The sequence below is a fragment of the Rattus norvegicus genome, chromosome 11, assembly GCF_021556685.1.
Source record: "Rattus norvegicus strain SHRSP/BbbUtx chromosome 11, alternate assembly SHRSP_T2T, whole genome shotgun sequence".
NCBI classification, from domain to species: Eukaryota; Metazoa; Chordata; class Mammalia; order Rodentia; family Muridae; genus Rattus; species Rattus norvegicus.
Window position 1 is genome coordinate 49,419,369 of NC_141544.1, and position 12,955 is coordinate 49,432,323.

Genomic DNA, 12,955 nt, shown 5'->3' on the forward strand with positions numbered 1-12,955 from the left:
GGAAGGTGCCTTTACTTGCTAAGATATCCTTCCACTTCCCATTGTTTCTTTTTGAGACAAGGTCTCATGCAGCTCAAGATGGTCTATAACTCACTGTGTAGACCAGACTAGCCTTGGACTTATAACCCTCCTACCTCAGTCTACCAAGTGCTGGCTTTATAGGGCTGTGTCCTCCCATGGAGGCTGCACCCCAGATTCAACCAGTGGGAATTCACATCATGTTTCATACTCTTCAGACTTCCAGAATTAAACGTGCCATTTCCTGAGGGTGTGCTTCTCATGCTAGAGGTGGAGCTGTATGCACTCAGACAGATGAGTTTCCAAGTGAGCCCCGTGTCTCAAGTTGCAAATTAGCATGAATAATGACACCACTTTTGCTAATGTGGCCTCTTGTGTGCAGAACAAATGGAACGCTGATGTCACAGGCACGGACAACAAGGTGGCAGATGGGCCTGTGACATTGGGAGTCTAGAAATCATGTAACAAAACTCAGGAGGCAGCAGCAGCCACTCTTCACCTGTACCTGTGTGGTTCGTGATGCAATAGATCAGGTTTTAATCACTGCACGGCATTGGAGTAATTTTCTGAACTGTTGGGGTCACTGGCTTTCTTGAACTAAGGTTTCTATCTTGCATTAAAGTATTTCTCTGCATTAAAGTATCTATCTTGATGACTGGACTTCTTGGTGTGCCTGTGCATTTTGTCCCTGAGACAAAGCCCAGGCCATTCATCTTGCCCAGGGTGGTTATTCTATAAGCAAGGTGGTTTTGCAGAAGACTATCGAGAGAAGAATGGGATAACATCTCTTGATAACAGAGATGTTATCAAGTTCTTCATGCTCAAATGAGGCATGATCGGGATTTTCAGGAGAGATCATCAGGATGTTCCTGGCTGGTTTAGTGATGTTTTAGATGCTTTGCCTTGCTACTCTGTGAGAGACAGCATTATCAATGTGTGTGCTCCTGACTGCGGCTTAGAAGTGGTCAGACCTATGTCAATATTCATCATTAGCTCAAAGTACACGGACAAACAAACCCAGGGCCAACTATTTCCTAGAAACTGATATGATCTGTTCAATAGCTTTGTGAAGCATTCATGGTTCTGTGATGTGGCCACCACGGTTCACCCACTGAAGCTTGTGTGCTGAGTCATTTGCCTCTCGTGAGCCACTGCAGACCTTACCTGTGAGGATGTCTGCAGCTACCAGTTCTCTGTGGGCTTGGGCGTTTGCACGATAGCAGCTCATCATTTCCCGCCCTCTCCAAACACCTCCATTACCACCTCCCTTTCCCCTGAGGCTTCCCCCATCAGCCCACGCCAGGTGAGACTGTACAGTTCGAAGGCATTGGGAATTGGTGCTCTGTGGGGCATCTAGGATCAGTGAGAGACAGAAGTACTGGGTGATCACTCCTGTGCCTTCTCTGTCCCTCACCCATCCCTACTCACAGCCTGCACAGTTCTTGAAGGTGACCTGGACCTAATCATGGCCAACTTGAAAAACATCCTGATAGCTTGTGCCTCTGTCCACTGTCCTTCCCTTCATTCATAGCATTGTCTTCACTAAAACTCATAGCTCAAACGGTACTTACCTCAGGGTCTGCTTTCTGGGAAATCCAGGCTAACACACACACACACACACACACACACACACACACACACTGCACTCATTCACACACACATCACACACATCACACACATGCACACACACATCTCTCACACACATCACACATATCTATCTCACATACACCCATCTCATACACACAGAGACACACATCATACGCACATACACATCTCTCACACATTTCCCTCACACATGCACACACGTCATACACATCACTCTCACACACCCCTTTGCACACACAAACACAGACAGACAGACACACACACACACACTACACGTAATAACACACATATCGCACACATCACAATCCATATCTCTCTCACATACACACATATCATACACACATAGACATGCATTATACACACATGCACATCTCATACACGTCACTTTCACATACCCCCTGCCACACACAAACACACACATGCACACACTTCCCAAAGATCTTGCCACAATGAGACTGTCAGGAAAAATTACTTCAAAAGTCGCATCTTAAGACTACTTCTCTTGCCTTTTAATGGATACTAGAAATACATTAAACTATCAAAAGAAACATTTAAAGGGACAGGCCTCTTTTATATGTGCAATTGTTGCTTTGGTTCTTTCTAATTGAGTCTTCATTAAATTCTTAGTTGTTCTGTTTTTATTAGTGAGCATTGGTGGGGAAGGAAAGCTTCATTTCCATGTTGCTTTGGGAAGCATCTACAGATGGCTAACCTAGAGCAATGGCTCCATCTAGGCCTCTCTGTTCTTCTATCCCTTATTAAACTTCTTAGACACATCCCACTACTAACCTGGGGCTGAGCAAAAGGGGACTTCCCCATTGTGCTTTTGAAGTCATGTGAGTATTTAGCACGTTCTAATTGTGTCTTAAGGTCAATATTAAAATTGGTGGCTTCAAGGACTCCATAGCCCAAGAAGCCCAGTGGCCTGGTCATTTGTATGTTGACAGCAAAGCTGGGTTGAATGTCACATCCCACAGAGGGAGGTCTCTGTGATTCTAGAAAAGGTTTCTGCAGATGAGAGCAGGGACGTGGCTTTAATGTGTGTGACGAGGAAACTGTGCACTAGACAAGGACAGTCACAGAGCTGGCTTCTGTAGCAAGGAATGGATGCTGGCTTCAGATGGGAGATGGAGGAAGAGGCTGTCGTTCTCTCAGACGTTTGTCCTATGGAACAGGAGTGTGTCTGTGGGGATGGAGCGCACCAGCAGGTCCACTTGGCTTATTTTATGATCGTAGACTTGCTAGGATAGGATGAGGCAAGTGGTGAGGAACAGAGGACCTGAATGAGAACGCCTGGTTCAGTACAAGGAGCAGATACTAGACTCAGAGTCTCCTGGGACTGGGACGATGAGGTCCCAGGGCGCAGGTTTTGTTGTGGTTGGGGTAGAGGTGGACTCTGGCTTCTAGGAGCACTGCCCCTACCTTCGGAAGAGACAATGAGCAAATCCTCATGTGTGTCGTCCCCTCCCATTCTTGGTTCCACAGCCTCAGACTAATTCTCTAGAGGCACCAGAAAACACCCAATTAGATTTCTGCTTGTGGAAGGACATGTCCTCAAAACTCTCAGACATACTAGTGTTTGGGTTTCTGGGATATTCTGAAAGTATATTTTTAATATCTGATTTTAATTGTGGTAATTTGGCAATTGGAATGGTAAATTGTAGCTAGGTATATTTGCTAGAGTGACCTTTCTCTGCCTTCTGCATATGCTAATCTATTAAGTTATGTGGCCATCCAAGCTGCATAACAGTGGGAACATGCATGATATCATGAGGCTATTGCTGATTTCCTAGAAAAGGACTCAGAATTCCCGAATCTGAAGCTGGGATTTGCCTGTTCGCTGTGTTTATTTTCTTGACTGCTAAATGTGATTATAATAGGTTATACTCATGATGTTTTGTTCAGCAGGTAGAGGAGTCTCAGGATGATGGTGTCATGGAGCTGGTGGTGGATGAGTGTAGGGGTGGAATGAAAAGGGTGCCTCTTTCCCAATGAGTACTTCTATCCCTTCATGAAAAATAAAATTTTCTCTGCTTCTCCTTTATGACCTTTGTCTGTTTATCTATTCACTCGCCTACCCATCTATCCACTCATCTACCAACCATTTGTCTATCTATTATCCATTAATCTATCTACCCACTCATTCATCTATCTACTCATCAATCCATCTATCCATGAATCCATCATCCATCCATTTATCCATCCATCTGTTCAGCTATTAACCCACCCATTGATTTGTTGATCCATCTATCCATCCATCTATCCATCTATCCATCCATCTATCTGTTGGTTCATTAGCACACCTATTGATTCATTGATCCATATATCCATCCACCAGTCCATCCATCCATCCATCTATCTATCCATCCATCCATCTGTCCATTGACCCATCCATTGATCCATCTATCCATCCACCAATCTATCCAGCCATTTACCCACTGGTCCATTGATCTACCTATTAATTGATACATCCATTGATCTGTTGATCCATCCACCCATTATTCTATACATCTATCCATTCACAACACAGCCATTAATCTATCCATTGACCCATTGATTCATTAATCCATCCACCAGTCCATCCATTGATCAATCTACCCATTCTTCTAGACACACAGTCATTTATTTCAGCATAGTTTAACTCTGGTTCTTGTGCTATATATAAACTTAAAAACAACCTTATAGCTATCCTACTGTTCAGATCTTTGCTATTGGTCAGGCTACTTCTTCTTATAATCCAAGTGTTCTTGATACCTCTAACCTGTGGGTGCTAATGAGGCCACATTAGCCTTAAGATATGAATTCCCTTCTTTGGTCTCCCTAACTGTAATGGTGGCTCAGGAGAGATGTGATCCATAGTGTGAAGGGATTCTCCCACACAGTGGCTAGGAGAGGGAGCTGAGCACCTAGTCTTTGGGTTAAAATCCTGGCTCAGCCCTTCTCAGCTTTGTGGCCTTGTGCAACGTTCTGCTCTGTGTCTTAGGCTAAAATGGGTAAAGCAAGGCTGATGAGAACACATACCTCATTAAAGACACTGTCACAATTCACAAAGTTGGTGTTGTCTGACAGCCCCAGGGCCTAGACTAGACCCTTCACTCCTTAGTTCAGGGACACCTGTCATTCTATACAGTAGGACAGTACAATGAACATGTGTGAGGACCAGACTCTGAGGATATAGAAACTTCTGGACACCCTCCACCAAACTCAGTCTTCCTTTGAAAATGCCACTGCGTCCTTGAAGCAAGATGCTTCAACGACATGTGATTTTTTTCTGTCAGGATCACTTTCTGATCCGAGACAGCATCTCCTTTGACAACTCTCAGCTCCATCATATAAGAGCTGACACAAAGACCCCGTCTTACCAATCCTCGGAGAATGACTCCTTTCTCTTCCCTCTTTGAATCTCATTTGGTCTTCCTTGGGGGTTTCTAAAAAGTGATCTTTTGTGGAGCCAGGTGGCATTTGCAGTATCTGAAAGATATTGGTGTTTAAGGCATTTTAAGAAGACGGGCCCGAGCCTGCACCCACTTTGCACTTGTATTTCATTTAATTTGTCTTTATTCTGCCGTGGAAAAATCTCACCTTTCATGCTGCACAGTTTCCCTTTTATCTTCTATCTATGAATTATTCAGGGAAGGGCTTAGATAGTGGGCTTGTTCATACCCAGGGTGGCTGCTGCATCCCTGATTTGGGAAGTTCATTTTCATCAGAAGCCACACATTTACCAGCTTTGTGTGACAGAGGACCTGAGGTAGCATCAGATTAAGGACAGATGAAAAGAAATGGCCCTTGATGCCTGTACATCTGCTCTAGGCAAGGAACGTGCTATCTGGTTTAAATTAAGCTAGTTGTGTTACAGCTTCTGCCAGGTAGAGGAAGATACCATGGCAGGGATAATTGATGTCTGGCTGGAGATTGAATGCTGGTGAGTCTTTCACTGTGGAAGCTCAAAGGTTCCAAATTCAATATGAAGAAGGGGCCAGCCATTCTGTGATCTTTCTTGTCACCTCTCCTCTCCTCTCCATTCCTTCCAGAGAGGTGCTTGCCTTACTGAGTGGAGTACAGCATCCTTACCAGGTGGATGTCCGTTTTCTGCTTGACAGGGATGTGAGATTGAGGGTACTGGTAAAATATGAGGGAGGTGCCCTTTGGTGTGCTCTCTTGGGGTTATCCTTTGCTCAGGGTAGTAAGCATTTGGGGGACATTTAACTATACTGACATCCATAGGCATCATTGACTCTGTTTATACTGATTAGAACCTGGATCTGTATTCCATGAGTCACCGTTGACTAATGATGCAAAAAATTTCTTTTGACAACATTGATCATTGAAGGATACTGATTCTACCCTCCTAGGAGATGGTTTTGAGGCTGGAGTCTTGGATCCAGGTATAAACTCTGAGGCTACAATTAATTCTTAGGGGTCACTTAATGTGGTTTGTCCTTTCTGGTGGCTGTCTGTCTGTCTTTCCAAGACCCCTTTACTGTAGTTATGTCACAGTGATAATTTCCACAGGGCACCATTTTCTGGGAAAGGCACCCAGGTTACTGCTACTCATTGGTACTATGACCTTGGACAGATTATGCTTCTCCTTCTGGAAATCATTTCAGTCTCCTCCTGTGTTTTCAAATCAATGCTTCTGATAATAGTTAACTCTGATAATTGATAATTCTGACAATTGCCAAATACTTGGGTTGACAGGATACATCTCCCTCCCTGGATCAGGATAACTACCACAGTGAACTTCGAAGGGACACGCCTTCTGCTTACACATGTGTTACGTTTTAACACATTCCTCATGGAATCTCCCAGATTGATGCAAATCTAACCTTAAAAAGTATTTCTTCATGCTGAGTTTAGTTAGGGATGACTAAAATCTACTACAAACCGGCACCAAACTGTCCAACAGTAAAGAGTATGTTTCAAAATAACTCATAGTGCACTTCGTACTTCTTGCCAAACTGGACAAGGGAAACACCCAGGACAGGCTCAGACAGTGACGGATAAAGTGGATCAGCATAGGAGGAATGATGGATGGGATGGTGAACACAGGAGTCCCCTGTGCCTGTCAGGAGAACAGTGGTGTGAGTGCAGCCTCGGCAGCCCTGTGGTTGGCACACAGCCTTGGCTACTTGTCTCCTGTTTCGATGAGGGTATGCTCAATCAACAATCCTTGCTGTCTGGCCTTCTGCGCAATTCCTGAGTTGCATCAGTGGGCTCCGAGGGAGGTGGCAGGTGACTTCAGCATGTCCTTGTCGGGAGTTAGTTTCATGGTCTCACCAGTACTATGATCTAACTCCCTAAGCTATTATGACCCCAATGCAAAAAGAGATATTTGAATTAGCAAAAGAGGCAAAACAAAACAAAACAAAACAAAACAGTCCTAAATACATCTGACCGTTTCTTTTTCTTTTCCTAAAATGTTTTCAGAGACAAAGTGCTGGAGCGACCAATGGAAAAGACAAGACATCAGGAGATAATGGTAAGATGGTCAGAAAGGTCCTGCTGCCTCCCCTCTCCCAACTGCATCTTCCTGGGCTCCCGTGTCTTCTGATGCCTTCTACCCACATCAGCTTGCGGTTCATGCCTGTGCTTTGGTTTATAGTGGCTTTTAGCAACTCACAGTAAGCCCTATGGTCCAGCTTTAAAGGAAAAACTGAACAAGCTAAATGTAATTCTAAGAGCAGTTTCCCTCCCAGAAGAGGACTTTCATTTTGGGCAACATGTTAATTACAGTGCAAATATAGTTCTCTGCTTCCTTCATTAGGGTTGGTGAGAATCCACCCTGAGTTGTCGTGAGGCAAAAGTGAGACCAAATGAGATAAGTGCTTTGCAAACTGTGAAATGCTCAACTCCTGGAGGGATAGCGGGAACCCACTTGGGTTCTGCCCTTCGGAGAGCTCAGAACCCAGTACTGTTTTCTGGGTGCTGCTGAGGCAGGACTCTTACTGCAGACAGCCACCCACAAATAAAACCAGAGGCTACTTGGAACATGTGTCTCCCATTTTTTCCAGGCTCCATTATTATCCTTAGTTTCCGGAATAAGCTTCATATTTTTATGGAAACTAAAGAGTGGTCTGGAAGACTGGGTTGGGACACAGGACACTCTGTTGGGGTGACCCCTTTACCCACAAGCCCTGAGGGATAAAAGATTCTGGATGTTCTAAAACTGGGAATCACAAAACATGATCTCCTTTTGTGGAAAACCTCTCTCGCCTCTCTAAACGGGTAGAACTGATGCAGATAACAAACCAGACTCAAGTGGACAGCGTCCCTCTAATCTCTGCCATCCTGGTTAGGGTTGAAGCTGTTGAGGCAGAAACGTCATCTTACTGCCGTGTGGACAATGACCTTATCGGAGTCAGGACGAGAAGGAAGATGATAGGTCTTTCTCGAACCTGAGGTTGCCTCATATTAGGTCCAGAACATTTCTGTCTCCTGTGCATGTGGGAGACTGTCAAGGAGGTCAGAAAGCTGAGGAGAGAGCAAGATAGAGTTTAAAAGGGAGGAGGAAAAGTCAGAGCTACTGGTCCTAAGTGAGGAAGGACCATCTCTCATTGAGGCTCCCGCTGATTTTTCCTCCTCTTAGCCACCTGCCAACTGAAGCTTGTATCCACAAACTCTCCCAGTCTTAGGACCTTGGCCTTTACAGTTGAAAGACTCCTCAGCTTTCCCAACTTGTTACCGGAACTTTTCTGTAACCTCAAGGGTGCTAGAAAACCCTCGCAAGCCTCTAGTGCACTCTGGCTTGTCTAGTGATGGTTCCTCTTCTGGATCAAAAATGGAGCAAGTTCTTAAAGTTTGCTTATTAGTAAGTAGCAATAAACATCCTACTTGTTAACTTGAGAGATTTTTATATATGAAAACCTATTTCAAAGCATGCAGCATATTTAGTGCAAAGAAGGGCGATGTTTTATATTTCTTGCTAACATTTGGCTAACAGAGGTCAGCTGGGTTTTTCTGCCCGCTTCTGCATTCAGTCTGTAGTAATGTCCTATGATGTGTAGCTTCTGGAAAATTCCACCATGTACCTGGGAGAGAACAAGATTTGAAAAAGGGAATAAAACTTTTTATGATCCTACTACATCTTTTATAATATCTTTTATGAGATTGTCCCTGGCCCGCACTTTAAGTCTCCTGTTCCGGTATGAACCCTGGATACCTGAGTAGCCGGGAGCCTGTCGATGAGGCATGATGAAGGCTGAGTTAGCGCCAGGTCTCCTCTGACCTATGCTGCTGCACACTGGCTTTCTCCTGCCATGCCCCTGGTCCTTTGCGGGGGCAGCATGTCTGGATGCCCTGGGCTTTGTATCCACGGACACGATAGGCTCATATGGAGAGTGCACCTCTCTGCCATTCAAAAGCTGGGATTTTGGCCAATTAGAAGTTGGTTCGCATCAATAGACATGGAGTGAGCCTCCTTTGGAGGTATAAAAATTAATCGAATGGAAAAATTCAAGATGCTGTGAATAAGGCTTTTCATTGTGTAAGCCTAGATATTCAAATAAATTTGTTTCTGAGTGGCAAAAAGAAATTAGAGATTATTAGATAATTATAGGATAATGGCACGGTGTCAATCCAAATTATTATAAACAAGGTATACCTTACTTTGAGGAAAAGCTGCTTATGTACATTTGTATATGATACATTGCTATATTAATAAGCACTTGGGGCTTTTATCTCTAAAAACGAGCAAAGACAAAGGCTAGCTCTACCCCCGAAAAGACCATGCTAAAATGTTCTAGACGTGGATCAGAACACATTTCCCCAAAGAATCAAAGTTACTTAATTTCTTATTCACAAGATCCCGGATCTTGGAATTTCTGTTTTAGCTTAATATTAAATCACATTAAAATTCAAGTTATTTTACTCTGTCAGAGCAATTATCAAGGGACATCTATCATGTTAATGTATGTTTCCTGTTAATATCCAGTAAAGCTCCCTACGTGTGTTAAAGGAGCGAGGACCCTTGAGAACAGACACATGCAACATGAAGCAGCACAAGGCCAGGAACACTGCATGGCAGTCTCTAATATTGTTTAATATTGTTAAAAACAGGATTTCCCAGCTAGTGCCTATGAGCCAACATGCCATTGTCCTAAGTATGGATTTAGTTGTGGCCTCCATTTGACATATAAAGCCATGGAAGACGTGATCTATAGGTCTTGGAACAGTTTCTATCACAAAACACAGTGCAACAAAGAAAGGGTCAGCCTTCTGGGCTCTGCTGATGCTGTGTTACTTAAGGCTGTCTCCAGAGGGTTATTGACTAGAGATCAGGTTGCTGGAAATCCTTGTAGCTGACAGCATAACATCTTTTGATGTAAAATATGATACTTATCCATTTCTTACTGTCCTGAACACCCCCAAAGTCCTCTTCATTCTTCTTAGGTCCAGTTAAGCCCAGTCCTGTGCGCTCTCTCTCTCTCTCTCTCTCTCTCTCTCTCTCTCTCTTTCTCTCTCTCTCTCTCTCTCTTTCTCTCTCTCTCTCTCTCTCTCTCTCTCTCTCTCTCTCTCTCGTGTGTGTGTGTGTGTGTGTGTGTGTGTGTGTGTGTGTGTGTATGTGTTAGGGGTTGTACACATGGGTAGGTGCTTGCAGAGGTTGAGGCAACAGATCCAGCTGGAGCTGGAGTTGCAGATGTTTGTGAGCCACCTGATGGAGGTGTTAGGACTTGAACACAGATTCCCCTGGAAGAGGAGTAACTTAACCATGGAGCCGCTTTACTAACCCATGGGGGCAGCTTTTATTTTAAACAATAGGGCTATGATTTCCTGTGTGTGCAAGTGCATTTGCACAGGTGTACATGTGTGTGGGAGAGTATCTTCCTTTAACTTTTTTTTTTTTCTTCTTGAGACAGAGTCTTTCACCAAACCTGGCCTGGAGCTCACTGATTTTGCTAGGCCAGCTGGCCAGGGAGCCCTGGTGATCTACTCATTTCCATCTCCCCAAAGCTTTGTACACAAGACTGCGCTACCGAGCCCCAAAGTTTCATATGGGTCCTGGGGCTTGCACTCAGCCCCTCACACATTTGCAGTGAGGACCTTTACCAAAGGAGCCATCTCCTTATCCTGGGCATTAAAATGTGGGTTATCCAGAGATTTCCAAGGCTCTATGGAAAAGAGATCCTAGGTTGTCTGCTGAATCAGGTGCTGGGAAACTTTGCTCCTGATGTAATTTTCCACTTCAGTGAAACAATAGTTCATGGCCCCAGTGACAGATCTTCTTAGTCTAGACAGCAAAATTAAATCCAAACATGTTTATAAATACAGACGCACAAAGCTCATTACGAATCACCTGCTAACTGTTGCTGAAGAATCTCTCTTTTCTGGATGTTTGATGTGTATGTAACCTGATATTAGTCGCTTAGAGAGACTTGGGTTAAATTTTTGTATCGGAAGTAGAAAAATGGCAAGAGAAGAGCAGCTTCAGGGCAGGGGGGTAGGGGTGGGGGTGGGGGAACCTTCTCATCCAAGGGAGAGATTTATGAGTAATGGCCCTTCTGAAAGGCTCTGCTGCTTGCCCAAGCTAAATTGAGTTTCTAAAACTGGGACAGAATTCTCCTGTCTCACTGAGCCATGATGCATTGTTTCTAAGTACTCTGCTTTGAGAATGAAAGGCAAATAAACCCACCTGATGGGAGAAAAAGATCTTTCAGGCCAGGAGCTGTTTTCCGCTCTGAAGGGCAGTGCGATGCCGGCTTACTCTGGGGTCTCTCTCAAGTTGCAATTGTTTTTATTTTTGTTTGTTTGTTAGTTTGTTTAATGAGAGAGAGCAGTGCAGCCCCACCCCAGGCTTGTGCCCTGTAGGCGTGCCTCTTTTGGGTAGATGCTGCCAGTGAGAAGTTTCTAGTAGCTGTGAGGATATGAAGGGAGAAGGTGAGATTTTACATGTTTGCACGGGCAGTGATAGTAAGGGAAGCCCTCTATAATATCAGGTTCTGTCTTCTACCCATTTAAAGAAAATCTAAATCATAGGAATTCAAATGTATTTTACCTTTGCTTTGAGGGAATCCACCCACTGGTACACAAGGGTGTACTTTTCTTATTTTTCCATTACCAAGTAGGTGGAGAGAGTGACTGAGGACCTACCTTAATGCACACACATAGACACATATACTACCATTAAATTGAGTGTGAATAAGTTCAAATAAGAAACAGAATTCAAAGGTACACGCCTAGCGCCCCTTGCTCTCTCTCCTCCCTTGGCTTCGGGTCGCCCACTAGCCGTCAACAATCTTCTCTTTGTTCTTGGTGCATGACAGGTTATCAAGACCCACATACTGACGTGGGCTGATTGTGCCTGGGATCTGTTCAAGCCATCACGGTTTCCTTTGTACAAGCATGTGGTGTGAGGCCACATGCACAGGGGTGGGCAAGAGGTGACAGAGGGCTTGTTTCCATACTTAGGAGAGAAGACCATTGTTGGGAGGTGCTGCCCAGCTGATGTTGCGTTTGTGTCTAGGATACCTGGCAAGGAAGGCTAGAAGAAGGGACGTGATCTGGAAAGGCTACAAAATATCTGTGACCCCAGGTGCTTCTATAAATAGTGTGGCTGTACTGGGCTTTACAAAGGCACAAGCTGCCTGGGATGTCATTTTGGTGTTAGGAGCAACGGCAAGCATTTGGAAGATTGATGGTGATTGGATCGCTTGTTCCCACCAAGGATTAGACTCCACAAACATCTCAATACTGGACTGAGATCCGAGCTTCTCCAAAAGGGGCAGTACCAACCTGAGATACACCTCAGAAACATGTTGCTTCTAACCCAGGCTGCACCTGGCTACAAACTCATCAATTTCCAGTGTGTGACGTCTCCTAGGGCATCGAGCCTTTTCTATCTCTGCTACTGCAGTAAGCCCTGTGCTGCAGAAGCTGGGAGCCCCTGCAGGTGGACTGAGAGTGCAGCTGTGCATGCTGCAAACACACCAAGCCCTCAGGGTAAAAGAGCAGGATGCTCTGGTCTCCAGCCAGGCTCTCTTGTTGCATTTTCTTCTTTCTATTTGAAACAATCACTTCGCGAGCACACACACACACACACACACACACACACACACACACACACACACACACCAGTGTCTGAAACTCAGGGACCAGTCCTTTGTGCTGTTGTTGACTCTGAACATTCTGTAGTCTGTATTCCAGGAGGAAGGGATGGATGCCCGAGGTTGCTCCTAATATTGATCCAGATGGAGAAAGAATGAAATTGGAATTGCTTATTAAGCCAAGGCCTTTAAACCATCAGGGTCCACAAATAAGCCTGCCTCACTTGTAGTATTGTTGAACAAGTGGCTGATTCTGTGTGAAGGTTGTCTCGGGGATTTGTACTGACAGG

General features: G+C 44.6%; 1 protein-coding gene across 2 annotated transcripts in view; it reads left to right on the top strand.

Moving 5' to 3' along the window:
- Pcp4 (Purkinje cell protein 4) overlaps positions 1-12,955 on the top strand; it is a 61,016-nt gene that overhangs the window by 22,035 nt on the left and 26,026 nt on the right. For both annotated transcript variants that reach the window (NM_001270538.2, NM_013002.4), the window contains exon 2: positions 7,054-7,105. In NM_001270538.2, the coding sequence (NP_001257467.1) occupies positions 7,076-7,105 (30 nt within the window). In that variant the 5' untranslated portion in view covers positions 7,054-7,075. The remainder of the gene's footprint in view (positions 1-7,053; positions 7,106-12,955) is intronic.